We start from the raw sequence: 15,000 nt of genomic DNA, 5'->3' as shown, positions 1-15,000 counted from the left end.
GGAGAACTAACAACAACAGCTGCATGTCTGCTGTAGAAAAGCAAAGATAAAAAACATAAAATATATTTAAAACAATATTGGCGAATACAAAATTTTGATTTACGGTGTCGAATAGAGTGCTATGTGTACATAATATGCTATCTAAATTAAATAATTTGAGTTGTCGAGGCTGTTTTTATGTATTTGATGTATTACCATGTGTTGTTCTTGATTACTGCCAGTCGCTCTGGATTAAGAGCGTCTGCTAAATGCCCAAATTGTAAATTGATATGATGATACGACTCCAGGAAATGCAAAAAAAAAAAAAAAAAAAAAAACATATCAGAATCAGAGGACATTCACTCAGTAGCAGTACAAATTTTATTTTATTGGGGGGGGGGGGGGGACGTTTCTACTCACCCTGAGCAACTTCCTGCCTGTGGCGCCGCAGTCACGTGACTTCCTGTTTTGGACGAGGAGGACTTCAGTAAGCTGTACCAAAAAAGAAAAAAAAGATGTGGTTATACTGCACGGTAATACACAGGACTGTTGTTGACTACTGAAATATAGCACCGTCAACATGTTTTATGAAACGCCCTTGTTAATACGAGTTTACCCATTTTGGGTGGGAACCCCTTTGGGCGTTAGCATTATGTTATGCTTTAGCTATTGAAAAATAGCAGATCTACAAGCTCATAGCGCGCCACCGAGTGGCGCGCTACGAGCTTGTAGGTCTGCTATTTTTGAAAAATCGAAGAACGACTGACATGGAAACATAGCTTTTTCAGAAAACTGTCAGGATGTAGAAGACATTTTTAGAATCCGATCTCAGGTCAAAATGGGTTAAAACTTATTTTAACTTGAACTTAAACTTATTTGAATTCATGAATACAAATGTTATTTTAACCAAACCTCACTAGTGAGTGAGCTTGTAGATCAGATATTACTATAGATATTCTTTTTTAGGGGAAAACAAATTGGGGATCAGAAGGGTCTGAATGTTCCCCTCACTATTGGGGAATGACTGGTCTATTAATCTATTTTTCCCGAACTGGCACCGGTCCCATTTTGTCACGCAATCGCCGTGGTCGCGCAGCTGCCGCTGCATGCTTCTACACGAAAACAAACGGTTGACGGTCATGCCGTCAGCGAACCATGTCGCACTGCTTTATCGGTGAATAGAAAGGTGCTTGTTCATGCTGTTAACATGCCGGGATTTTTTTTGTTGCTTATTTACCCCATAATTTAACCCAGCAATGACTGGCATAATAGTATGATCTCTCTCTCTCTCTCATACTTACTGTTGTCTCTCTCTCTCCTGCCAGAGAAGCAGGGATCCAGGTCTCCTCCTCTCCTCCAGGGAGGGGCTGGGGGGGTCAGGGGAGGGGCCAGAGGGAGAGACGCAGGGGGGAGACGCAGGGGAGGGGGAGGATGATGAAGACTGTGGGGGTCCCAGTTCCACGTGTAGACTGCTCCTATAGGATACACACACATACACACAGACACACACGTGTGCACGCACACACACACACACACACACACACACACACACACACACACACACACACACACACACACACACACACACACACACACACACACACACACACACAGAGGGAAGAACATGGGGACACAAGACGTCAGTGGTGGTCAAAGTACTCAACCCCAAAGTACTTGAGTATAGAATAGCGATGGGCAATTAATCGGTCGTCACATCAGTATTCTCCGATATTGGCCTTAAAATGCAATATCGGTACCGGGTCGATATCAAAAGAATACACTGGTTTTAGCAGATATTCAATTTTATAAATAACTATGTTGAAAAATAAATGAAAAGCCTTTTGTGACGAAGGCTGCACATTCTATCAGTGTTTATGGGGAAGCTTTCAAACGTTGGGACATCTTTTAATTAAAATACTACATTCAAGCTGTTTATGTTCGTCACAAATGCTGCAACAACTGAAAATTTGTTCAAAGATTGTTGGACAACAACTTCAGAAACTTTATACATCCACGTATGATAACAGCATCCTAAGGTTAGCAAGGAATATCACCTCTAATACTAAGCATGTGTTGTATGGAGAATATAGGTTGCTACCTTCAGGAAGGAGATATGGTGTACCAGCATACAATAAGGTCAGACTAAAGAGGTCCTTTGTCCACCAGTCGACCTTGAGGCTTAATCAGGAGTCGTAGTAGCCACAGGATAATCTAAGCGGTGGATATTGCTCTTGTCTTCATGTCTTTATGTATGTAAATTGTCTTGTTCTTTGTGTTATGTCAAATGTGTGTACGTATATGTGTTCTGCATACTTGGCTGCTGTGTCGCAAGACAAATTTCAGTGTGAACTCACAATAAAGTACTATATCATATCATATGGGCCAACATTTCAATAACGGTGCATCCCTAGTACAGAATTGAGTATAGATACTCCTGCTCAGATATTACTCAACTACAAGTGTTAAGTTGCTCCGTCAAAGTTGTACTTGAGTGCTTTTAAAGCTACTTAAGTGTTTAAAAGTGCAAATTGCAATGCTTTCCGTATTGAAATGCGGTCATAAAAAAGAAAAGAAAAAGAACATCAAATAATGTGAACATAGCAGATCTCGCAATTTGACGCCTTTTGAGCTTGTAGATCTGTTATTTACATTTAAATATTTAAAAAGTATAAAACTTCCGCCTGACGGCGTGCTTCGGGTTCGGCCCTTCAGCCTTTGCCGCATGTCTTCCCCCCCATCTCTCCCCCCCTTTCCTGTCACATTACTGTACCCTATCAAATAAAGGCAAAAAAGCCATAAAAAATATCTTAAAAAAGTATAAAAAAGTATAAAACTTCATGTGTCCTACTGGCAGTGTGCATACAAAGACTGACGGCCATCTGTCCAGTGGTTTGTGAAATTATCTCTGGACAGACAGACAGACAGACAGACAGACAGACAGACAGACAGACAGACAGACAGACTCTTGCCGTAAACCCACGCTGTAAAAAACAAACCACTATTGTCACGATGACATGTCATGTCATGCCAAAAAAGCATCATGAATTGAGTTGACAAACGGAGACAGGGATAAACACAGACAGCAGAGAGAGAGAGAGAGAGATCATGGGGGACTAGGAGCCTTGGAGCTAAAACAGACCCAGACAAAACCAACAGGGTGCATTTGACTGATGTCTGGAGAGACAAGGCTCATTGTGTTCTGAGCACATTTGAGCAGAATCACATTTTCTGCACATTTCCTGTTTCGGTACATTAATAAATTGGACTTTCTCTTCCAGCTGTGACGCTGTCATTGTTCTTGGCTCCTTTACATTGTGTTGCTTAACCCCCAGTGGTTCTCAACCAGTCGTCCAGGGCCTTCAGGGCGTTTCAGGTGATGGTGACAAGAATGCCACGAAGGGCACTAGACCGACAAGTTCAGAGAGAGAGAGAGAAGGATGAGGCTGGGCAGGGCACTGTGTCAGGCACCCGTAGCTTGGTAGCAAGCACTCAGACGCTGTGGGGAGCCGGGGTGCATACCAGTATGTTGGTTAGACGTACTAACAGTCCGACAGGCATTAGTTCGACAACACCGTCGCTCCCGACATGCACTGCCGGTTACAACTAACCCATGGCCGGTTAAAACTCGCCCGTGGCTCCCGACACGTGTGGCAGGTTAAAACGAACCCGTGGCAGGTTAAAACAAACCTTGTGGCTCCCTGTGAGGTTATAGGTTCAGGGTGGGGTTTTGGATAAGGTGTCTCATGACTGTAGGACTGTTAGTGTGTTGGACCAAACACATGCACCCCGTGGGAGCCAACCAGTGTCGTTTTCGTCGACTAAAACTAAGACGACTACCTTTTTTCACTGATGAAAACTAAATGGAAACTACATGAAAAATAAGCTACGGCGACTAAAACTAAGACTAAATATACTGACAATTTCGTCGACAGATAAAAACTAGACTAAAATGTCAGGAAGGGACTAGTGGACAAGAGATCCAGTGTAAGTAATTTTACACTTGGTTGCATGCTGAAAATAGCAGATCTACAAGCTCACAGCGCGTCGCAGCGTGACGCGTTGTGAGCTTGTAGATCTACAAGCTCACAACGATCTACAAGCTCACAACGCGTCGCGCTGCGAGGCGTTGTGAGCTTGTAGATCGGCTATTTTCAGCAAATGTAAAATCAGTCATTTCGACGGCATCAGGGCCCGCCAAAATACATTTTAGTCGACTAAATCACCTGTAGTTTTAGTCGACAAAAATCTTATGATATTTAGTCGACTAAAACTAGACTAACACTAAAACATTCGGGGTGACTAAAATGTGACTGAAACCAAATTAAAACTATTGAAGAGACTATGACTGAAACTAAAATCAAAATTTGCTGGCAAAAACAACACTGGAGCCAAGCCAGTTCTGTTTCTACTAAACGCTGTGGAACAAACAACCCTCCAGGAGGGATGTCAGCACCAGTCAGTCCTGAGCAGGGCTCATCGCCATGCTGGCTTTGTGGTGGACATTTTACTAAATGAGTGGATAACAATGTTACCAGAAACACGCAAAGAGCTAGCCCTGAATGACAGGTCTGTAACTCTGAGAGTGTTCAAAATGGATCCAAATGGACCCTTATGAAATAAGAACATTACATTTGTCTGCTGATTTGTCCGTTGATGACCCCTGGTCTTGAGCCAATATATAGTTAACCCATTTAGGCCTGACCTTGAAAGTTTCTTCTAAATCCTCCAGTTTTCTGAAATAAATGTTTTCATGATTTTTCAAAAATAGCAGATCTACAAGCTCGTAGCGCGCCACTCGGTGGCGCGCTACGAGCTTGCAGATCTGCTATTTTTCAATAGCTAAATTAAAACATAATGTTTAAAACACCAAACAAAAGGGGTTCCCGCCCAAAATGGGTTAAAGCTACAATCCATAAGTTTTATGTCATCACTCTCTCTACTCTCCCCCTGGACAGGAGAGATGTCTGCCTCCGAGGTGCATCTAGAGTCCTGGTGACCTCCCCGACACCAGTAAACGTAAACACCGCGCAACACCGGTTTCATAATTGATATAACGCGATATCTAGGAGATATCTCGTATAGTTGTCAGATAACGGGTGTCAATTAACACATCTTGTGCCCAAGACGTCTGTGGACGTCCTGGGTATTGCGCAACGTGCATAGCCCAAGACGTCTGTGGACGTCTTGGGAAAAAAAAAAAAAAAAAAAAGGTTTTTTTTTTTTTTTATTATTTTTTTTATTAAAAAAATCAAAACACTTTTTTTTTTTTTTTTTTTTACACGTGGTGCCAAAGTTTGTTTTTTTCGCCATTGAGAATGCATTTGGCGTTTAAATTAAATAACTCAGAAACTATAAAACATTTCAAAGTAAAAAGTTCCAGCATGTGTCTCCACAGTCAGCTGAATTATAAAAAATGTGAATGGATTTTCTAGGTGAAAGTGATTTTGGGCAGTTAAGCGTGGGCTCTCAATGTGTTAAACTACGAGATATCTCATAGTTGGCAAACCTCGCTTCATCGTCAGTTCCTGCTATCTCTCCCACTCCCACACACTCTGTCTCTCAAACAGTTGGGAGAAAACACTGCTAGATTAAAAACCTGCGTGTGCGTGTGCGTGCGTGCGTGTCAAGCTGAAATGAAAACAGGAGGCTTGGTTCTTGGGAGACGTGTAACAATGTCAATAGATATCTGTTCCTCGTGTCTGCAGAGACCAGGGATATCCCAGTATGCAGTGGTGGAAAGTCTATTTACTTAAAGGAGCATTCAGTGATTTGGGTGATTTGGAAAACCACCCAGTCCGCCCGGTAACAAAATGTGCACATGCACGCTCTACAGTGGGGGGAAGTGCAACAGGCCAACAGCATGTGCACCAAGGCCCGCGCGGCCCCACTCGATCATGATTGGAGGAAGGCCCCTCTCATCCTGATTGGATGAAGGCTTTGCCACCCGCCACCAAAACTGAAACTAGGGTTTTTTTTTACCCCAGGGGCTCAATGGGGACAGGGAGGAACTCCTTATATGGTCAGCACACTCTATAGTAGGGAGGATTATCCAGAAAAAAAAAGTGATATTTGAATTAAGTCAAATCACTGAATATGCCTTTAAGTACTGTACTTACGTACAATTTTGAGGTATTTGTAATTTACTTGAGTATTTCCAATTTCCAATACTTTTACCTCAGTCCATCTCAGAGACAAATATTTTCCTTTTACTCTATACTATAATTATTAATAAACTTGATTCTTTTTCAGAACATTCTGCTCAACGAGCACTTTACTTTTGGTGCTTCAAGTACATTTTGAACTCCCGAGTGAGGGGAGGACGGAGAAGGAGATCAGCCGGGGAATCGGAGCGGAAGGGGCGGTATCGCAGTCGCTGTACCTCACTTTTGTGACGAAAAGAGAGTTGAGCCAGAAGGCAAAGCTCTCTGTCTACCGAGCAATCTTCGTTCATACGCCAGGGCCCAGATATAGGCATGGGCACGGAGGGGCAATGCCCCCCTAAATGCCCTGACTGCCTCACCAAACATGATGGCATGCAAAAATCCCAAATTTCAATGATATTTCAAATTAAAGTGCTTATATTACTTACTATTTGAAACACTACGCTACTAACTACATGCATGCGTCCCTCCTACAACGTGCGCGTCTCCATAGTGCCCTGCTCAGAGCTGAACAGCCCCTCCCTCTCCCATCTCCCCCGGTCTGAAAATGCCCTCCTCCCCCCCAGGAGGAAATTAGACTTGAGGGCGGGGGGGGGGGCAAGACTCAAGAGTACAGAATACAAAGCAAAATAAATTACGCTTAGAGCTTGTAGATCTGCTATTTTTCAATAGCTAAAGCATAACATAATGCTTAACACCAAAAGGGGTTCCCGCCCAAAATGGGTTAAAACCGATCTGCACCAGTCTGACACAACGAGGCTCAACAAGAAACACAAATAAAACAAAAATGTGCTAACGTTTGTGTCGTGTATCTCACACGCTCCCTGACAATGCATGCATGCTGGCATTGCTGTGCGCTGCTATAGCCTATGCCAAGTGACTGACGAGTGTTGAAATCACTGTGTAATTTATGGCGTTATCTTTCTGGTCAAATCCAAATATGTTAAGGAAGCATTTGTTAGGGCTTTCACAGAAAAGCAGACAACTGATGTTATTATTGATGCTTACTTGCTTAATATAAGCCCTGTACAAGATACAAATCTTGTGGCTCACAACTAAAGAAAAAGAAAGAAATAAAATTGATGGATGATAGATGATTGTGTGTTATAGGTATAACTGTGGTAAAATACAGTTTTCTATGCATTTCGGGGGTTTTTGGGGTGGAGCTGTTGCCCCCGCGACCAGACTACAGATAAGCGGTGGAAGATGGATGGATGAAGTACATTTTGAAGCCAATACTTCAGTACCTCTACTCAATTACATGTTGAATTCTGCACTTTTACCTGTAACAGATTGTTTCTACATTGCGGTATTGATACTTTTACTTAAGTAAAAAAAACGTTTGAGTACGTGGAGAATGGAGCGCTTTGTCCAAACGGCAGTGAATGGGTTTCCTCCTCTCGTTAAAGGGTGAGTGTCTGATACACACACAGTGAGCAATGGGAACCACAATGTGTTGACTTTTCCCAGCCTGTCACACACTAACTATGACCTTGCATAACGAGAGAGAGAGAGAGAGAGAGAGAGAGAGAGAGAGAGAGAGAGAGAGAGAGAGAGAGAGAGAGAGAGAGAGAGAGAGAGAGAGAGAGAGAGGTTTTTAGAAAAACATTTTTTGCAATCCGGTAGAAACCTTGTATCTTTTTGGTCACCTGAATGCAAGAGGCATGAAGTAAAAGTAGTGAAAATAGCAGCTCTACATCACCATGCGTTGTGAGCTTGTAGATCTTGGCTATTGTCACTATTCAAGGACATGTTGGTTCCGTTTCCTCAGAGGCGATGGGTTTCGGACTATACGAGGTGTCCAGTGGACAGTGAAGAAGTGATAAGGTGTTGCATTGTGGGTCTTTTCTCACTGTGGGAGTGACTGAGCTTGGCTCGGTACACGGTGGTGGAAAACATACTCACATTTTTTGTTTTACTTAAATTCCCTGAAGAAGGCCGAAAGGTCGAAACGTTGGATTCTTCTCAATAAATATACAGCATTGTGGCTATGTGTGTGCGGCCTATTCTCATTTTACTTATTTACTACCTTAGGCCAGCACCTCACCAACACTGGTGTGCGCCCTTTCCTGCTTTATTTACTTAAATATGTGCCATAGTTTTTTACTTTTTCTGTTTAGTATGCGTCTATGGAGTTGACATGAGTCTAATAGACCGCCAGGTGTTTAGTATGTGTCTATGGAGTTAACATGACTCTAATAGATCCCCAGGTGTTTTGTATGTGTCTATGGAGTTGACATGACTCTAATAGACCCCCAGGTGTTTTGTATGTGTCTATGGAGTTAACATGACTCTAATAGACCCCCAGGGGTTTTGTATGTGTCTATGGAGTTGACATGAGTCTAATAGAGCGTCGCAGTCCCGCCCCCTACCCTGGACCAGGAAATGATTCTCCGTTCATTTTCCTCATAGACATTTCAGAAAGTATTTATTTAAAGACATTTACGCCGCGGACAAAGCCAACTCGAGTCGTGACAAATCATGACAACAAACACAATTTTTTGGGCCGAACAAATAATTAGAAAGAAGAAAAAACGGCAGGTTACAACACTTTCTTTGTTGTTTTTCTTCTTTGTAATTATTTGTTTGGTCCAAAATATTGTTTGTGTTGTCATGAGTTGTCACGACTCGAGTTGGCTTTGTCCGCGGCGTAACAGTCTTTAAATAAATACTTTTCGAAATGTCTATGAGGAAAATGCATTGGGATTCATTTCCTGGTCCATGGTAGGGGGCGGGACTGCGACGCTCTATAGCCCCCTCAGGTGTGGTTATAAATATTAAAATGTCTTCACTGAAAGCTGAAAGCCTTCGGGTCAAAAGGATTAATCGAAAATACACCATTTTAGTGACACACTAAAATCATCCCCTAACCCGCTCGCTCTTATCATACAACACACATCTGTGGGCGAGGCTTAAGTTCAGGTGGGTGGTGCTAAGGTGAAAACCAGGTATAGAGAGTATGCGCATGCTTAAAGTGAATGGCACATCGAGTGGCAAAGCCAGTGGCAAAGCAACATGCAAAGTGAGTTTAACATTGTTTAACGTTGTTTAATGCAATCAGATAGGACATTTCTGTTTGGATATATGGGCTATCAAGGCCAGCAAGTCGTTTTTTGCCACTTGGTAAAGTTGGTAGGCATTCCTGGATAACTTCCGGGTTTGATGATGATGTCACGCGCATACTCTCTATACTAAATGAACTGGTGGGTGTGGCCAAAAAAAATCTTCCTCCAAATAATTAATAGACCCGTTTTCTTTTTTTGGGGGGATCACGGCACTCTCAAAGTACATTCAAAATGTACTTTGAGGGAAAGTACAAATGTATTGGTATCAAAATGTACTTAACCACTTAAGCCCCATATGGGAAGCCGGCTTCCCATAGCCAGTTACACTTTGTTCAGAGGTCAATAAATCAATAGAGACTAAATCAAACTACAATTTCAATGTTGATAACTTTACAGGGGACCTACAGCATATATAATCAGCTGCCATTGTATTTTTCATCCATACATTAGTATAATTTATAATTATTTTAAAAATAGTGTACAATATTTGCATACGCCAGGAATATAAGAACAACCAACATTCAAACTCGGGTAGAATCACTTCCCAGTACGCTAGCCAAACAACCTTGGTGTTGAAACGCAAGAGGACATTCTGCTCTTTCAAATGAGACCAACCATGTCTTGATACGATGTAAACTGTGCTCTCCAGCGTCGGAAATGTAAGCAAACTCTGTTTCCCAAAAAAAAGATCTCCGACATTTGTAGTCCATTTTGGCCGTGGTAATCCATCCAAAACTACACAAAGACCCCTTTACTGTCCTGATTCCTATAATACAAGTCCTTACGCGTCATTTCCATACTTGGAATTCCAGTTTGAGCCTTCACATGAAAAAAAAAGCTGATAGACAGTGGGTGGTGTCGAATCACTGCTGTGGGACTACTGCCACTGTCATCCCATTGGACGACGAGGTATTTGGGCTGAGTCAAGTTTGGTTGTGATGGATCAATTCTATAGGCCTAGAGCTTTCCAAGGGTGGGTCATATGTTCTCATAGCCACAAGCATGGCCAAGATAGGTGACTGCGCACACAGGCCCAAGGCTGATTTCAATCTGGGTCCATGACGCGCAGCCTCTGTGACGCAGCACTGATTGAGCACAACAACAAGAAGCGACGCGCTGCGCCTGGAGTAAACCAAAGCGTTCCTCTCAACAATGTTTTAGGACTCGATCCACTTCAGTCTTTGTGTAAGTATTTCAGTTATGAAATTAGTTATTGAATGTAATTATTTATTATTTAGTTGATAATTATTATTTTGTCGGCAATGTAACTGTAATGGCGTCCGTTTTGACAGACCATGTAGATAAATGCCTGTGAATAAACAGAGCCAGTCATGATGATTCTGACCTGATAACATTCGACAACTACAGTACAGCACACAGTCAGGTTCAGTACAGTACAGTACAGTACAGTACAGTACAGCATGTTACAGTACAGTACAGTAACGCATGTTGCAGTACAGTAAAGAATGTTACAGTACAGTAAAGTAAAGAATGTTACAGTACAGACAGGTCCAGTTATCCAGTACAGTACACAGTCAGGTTCAGTACAGTACACAGTCAGGTTCAGTACAGTACAGTAAAGCCTGTTGCAGTACAGTAAAGCCTGTTACAGTACAGACAGGTCCAGTTCTCCAGTACAGTACACAGTCAGGTTCAGTACAGTACACAGTCAGGTTCAGTACAGTACACAGTCAGGTACAGTACAGTACAGTACAGTACAGTACAGTACAGTACAGTACAGTACAGTACAGTACAGTACAGTACAGTACAGTACAGCCTGTTACAGTACAGTAACGCATGTTACAGTACAGTAAAGCATGTTACAGTACAGTAAAGCATGTTACAGTACAGTACAGTAAAGCATGTTACAGTACAGTAAAGCATGTTACAGTACAGTACAGTAAAGCATGTTACAGTACAGTAAAGCATGTTACAGTACAGTAACACCTGTTACAGTACAGTAAAGCATGTTACAGTACAGTAAAGCATGTTACAGTACAGTAAAGCATGTTACAGTACAGTAAAGCATGTTACAGTACAGTACAGTAAAGCATGTTACAGTACAGTAAAGCATGTTACAGTACAGTAACACCTGTTACAGTACAGTAAAGCATGTTACAGTACAGTAAAGCATGTTACAGTACAGTACAGTACAGTACAGCCTGTTACAGTACAGTACAGTACAGTACAGTAAAGCATGTTACAGTACAGTACAGTACAGTACAGTACAGCCTGTTACAGTACAGTAACGCATGTTACAGTACAGTAAAGCATGTTACAGTACAGTAAAGCATGTTACAGTACAGTACAGTAAAGCATGTTACAGTACAGTAAAGCATGTTACAGTACAGTAAAGCATGTTACAGTACAGTAACACCTGTTACAGTACAGTAAAGCATGTTACAGTACAGTAAAGCATGTTACAGTACAGTAAAGCATGTTACAGTACAGTAAAGCATGTTACAGTACAGTAAAGCATGTTACAGTACAGTAAAGCATGTTACAGTACAGTAAAGCATGTTACAGTACAGTACAGTAAAGCATGTTACAGTACAGTAAAGCATGTTACAGTACAGTAAAGCATGTTACAGTACAGTAAAGCATGTTACAGTACAGTAAAGCATGTTACAGTACAGTAAAGCATGTTACAGTACAGTAAAGCATGTTACAGTACAGTAAAGCATGTTACAGTACAGTACAGTAAAGCATGTTACAGTACAGTAAAGCATGTTACAGTACAGTAACACCTGTTACAGTACAGTAAAGCATGTTACAGTACAGTAACGCATGTTACAGTACAGTACAGTACAGTAAAGCATGTTACAGTACAGTAAAGCATGTTACAGTACAGTACAGTAAAGCATGTTACAGTACAGTAAAGCCTGTTACAGTACAGTAAAGTACAGTAAAGCATGTTACAGTACAGTAAAGGATGTTACAGTACAGTAAAGTACAGTACAGTAAATACTGTTACAGTGCAGTAAAGAATGTTACAGTACAGTAGAGTACAGTACTGTACAGTTGAGTACAGTAAAGACTGTTACTGTACTGTACTGTACTGTACAGTAGAGTACAGTACTGTACAGTACAGTTGAGTACAGTAAAGACTGTTACAGTACAGTACAGTACAGTACAGTACAGTACAGTACAGTACAGTACAGTACAGTACAGTACAGTACAGTACAGTACAGTACAGTACAGTACAGTACAGATTGTTACAGTATTGTACAGTACAGTAAAGACTGTTACAGTACAGTACTGTACAGTAGAGTACAGTAAAGCCTGTTACAGTATTGTACAGTACAGTAAAGACTGTTACAGTACAGCCTGTTGCAGTCCTGTCCTGTCCTGTCCTGTACAGACTGTTACAGTGCAGTAAAGACTGTTAGTAGTCTGTTACAGTCCAGTCCATTCCAGTACAGTACAGTAAAGATTGTTACAGTACAGATAGTACTGATATTGGTTTGTGGTTCAAGATGTTAGTTGTTACAGCACACATTAGTGATAATAGCAAATAGAAGGAAAATGTGGTTTAGCACTGCTCATTGTTATTGTTTTTTTCCCCTGTTTTCATGCTTATGTCATTATTTTGTATCTATTTTTTCTTAGTCTGATGGCGAGGAGAAGGACGAGAGAGACTCCTGCTCAGGAAGCCGGACAACCACCCAGCACAACCCTGTCAGCTGCTGAGAGTAGAGTGGCTGTACCAAAGCCACTGGCACCAGAGTTTCACCCCTAGAGTGGCTGTACCAAAGCCACTGGCACCAGAGTTTCACCCCTAGAGTGGCTGTACCAAAGCCACTGGCACCAGAGTTTCACCCCTAGAGTGGCTGTACCAAAGCCACTGGAACCAGAGTTTCACCCCTAGAGTGGCTGTACCAAAGCCACTGGCACCAGAGTTTCACCCCTAGAGTGGCTGTACCAAAGCCACTGGCACCAGAGTTCCACCCCTAGAGTGGCTGTACCAAAGCCACTGGCACCAGAGTTTCACCCCTAGAGTGGCTGTACCAAAGCCACTGGCACCAGTGACAACACACAGAAATGTGTGAGGGTATGAAACAATTGGCATAAGGACTAAATTGGGGAGGGAAAAAAGGAATAAAAAGCGCACAAAAACAGTGGGTGGACTCAGTTATTTGCAGTAATTTTGCAATGTTTGAAATTGCAAACCATTTTTATTTGTTTTGCACAAATGGAGTTTGGAATAAAAGTACTCCATTTGGAGATGAAAGTATGATTTTGTGTCGTTTCATCTATTTATGCAGTGCACAATGGTAGAACATACTAATTTATATACTTTATATGAAGGGGAAAGACTTCAGAGTGTGTAATTGTCCATCTGTAATGGAAATCAATTGGAATTTACATGAAAATCCCCTGTTTTGAGGCAAAAAATCTATTTGGCACACTTTGGGCACATTTGCTATCCAAATGGCTAAGAGTAGAGTCCGTCTATTACAACTATGTCTAAATTGGCTGTATAATTGTTGTACTTCAGTTCTAAGACACCACATTTGTAGGAACTGCAGTTCATAAGTTGTAGAACACATTAGGTGCATCCTTGGCCTGCTGGTAAATGGTATAGTGATGTTATTCTCATTCAAATCCAAGTTTTGTTTAGGCGGAGGTAAAGAAATATAATTTCTGCTGTGTTATATCTGCTGTCACTCTGTCCTGGTGGATGCCACCACTAAACTTCCACTTGATATACATTTTTTAAGGTGTCAACTATCCATAGAAAACCAGATTGTACATCTAGGCCTTGTAGTTATGGAGTTATAACTGATTTAGTTTGGGTATGTAATATCAGGCGAATTTTTTTAAAATGACCCTGGGGTTTAAGTGGTTAAAGTACCAAAAGTAGAAAGTACTCACTATGCAGAATGTCACACACACACACACACACACACACACACACACACACACACACACACACACACACACACACACACACACACACACACACACACACACACACACACACACACACACACACACACACACACACACACACACACACACACACACACACACACACACACACACACACACACACACAGTGCATGGACATTACTTGAAGCCCAGGCTGGCGGAGTCTTCCGCTCCCAAAACACAAGCACGCCACATGCGCGAATAGAAATTACACGCTGCCATGGTTTTTTTTGGGTGACAACGGCACAAACTCAATGTGTTTGCACACGCGCGCACGCACACACACACGCGCTTACCTGTGTGTCGCTGAGTCCGAGCTGTGGGACGGGGACGACTGCATCTTCTTCTGCTCCTACAAAAATACAACACAGAATTGTGTTACATTTTGTATGCTACGTTGATGAATTGAACACACAGGACATCAAAGGAAACAAGTCACTGGGACCTTTTTGGGTTATCCTTTTAGTTTCGGGGGAACAGAGGACAACCGTGAAATCGTGAAAATGTGGCGCAAAATCTTTGAATATATATTCTTTCAGAGTGAACGTTTTTAACTCAAATCTTTGCTTCTGGGGAGGTCCCTGGAACAACATATTTTCAGATGGGGGACGGCAGCCAAATACAAATATGTTTGGGGGTCCTTGACATGAACATGTTTGAGCACCACTGACATAGAAACATGGGGTCAGAATGGGTTGTTCAGAAAACAACAAACAAAGACATTTGTAGAATCTATGCTAGGTCGAAATGGGTTAAGTTTGTAGCTTAACCCAGGGGCCCTTGGCTCTCAGGGGCCCTTCGGAGAAACTGGACTGCTCGGTAATAGATTTGACGCCCTGAAAAGGGCTCCTGGGGCACTTCAT

At 42.0% G+C, this 15,000-nt stretch overlaps 1 protein-coding gene across 1 annotated transcript in view; it reads right to left on the bottom strand.

Annotated features, from left to right (window-relative positions):
• Nucleotides 1–15,000, bottom strand: part of LOC306913858 (leucine-rich repeat and calponin homology domain-containing protein 4-like) — a 33,375-nt gene that overhangs the window by 16,552 nt on the left and 1,823 nt on the right. Inside the window, exons 2-4 of the mRNA XM_079490672.1 lie at nt 14,434–14,489; nt 1,281–1,454; nt 400–471 (exon numbers count right to left, since the gene is read on the bottom strand). Of these exons, the coding sequence (XP_079346798.1) occupies nt 400–471; nt 1,281–1,454; nt 14,434–14,489 (302 nt within the window). The remainder of the gene's footprint in view (nt 1–399; nt 472–1,280; nt 1,455–14,433; nt 14,490–15,000) is intronic.

Source organism: Electrona antarctica (genome assembly GCF_951216825.1).
Source record: "Electrona antarctica genome assembly, chromosome: 21".
Taxonomy (NCBI): domain Eukaryota; kingdom Metazoa; phylum Chordata; class Actinopteri; order Myctophiformes; family Myctophidae; genus Electrona; species Electrona antarctica.
The sequence above is the reverse complement of the archived record's forward strand: the minus strand, read 5'-3'. Positions and strand labels throughout refer to the sequence as shown.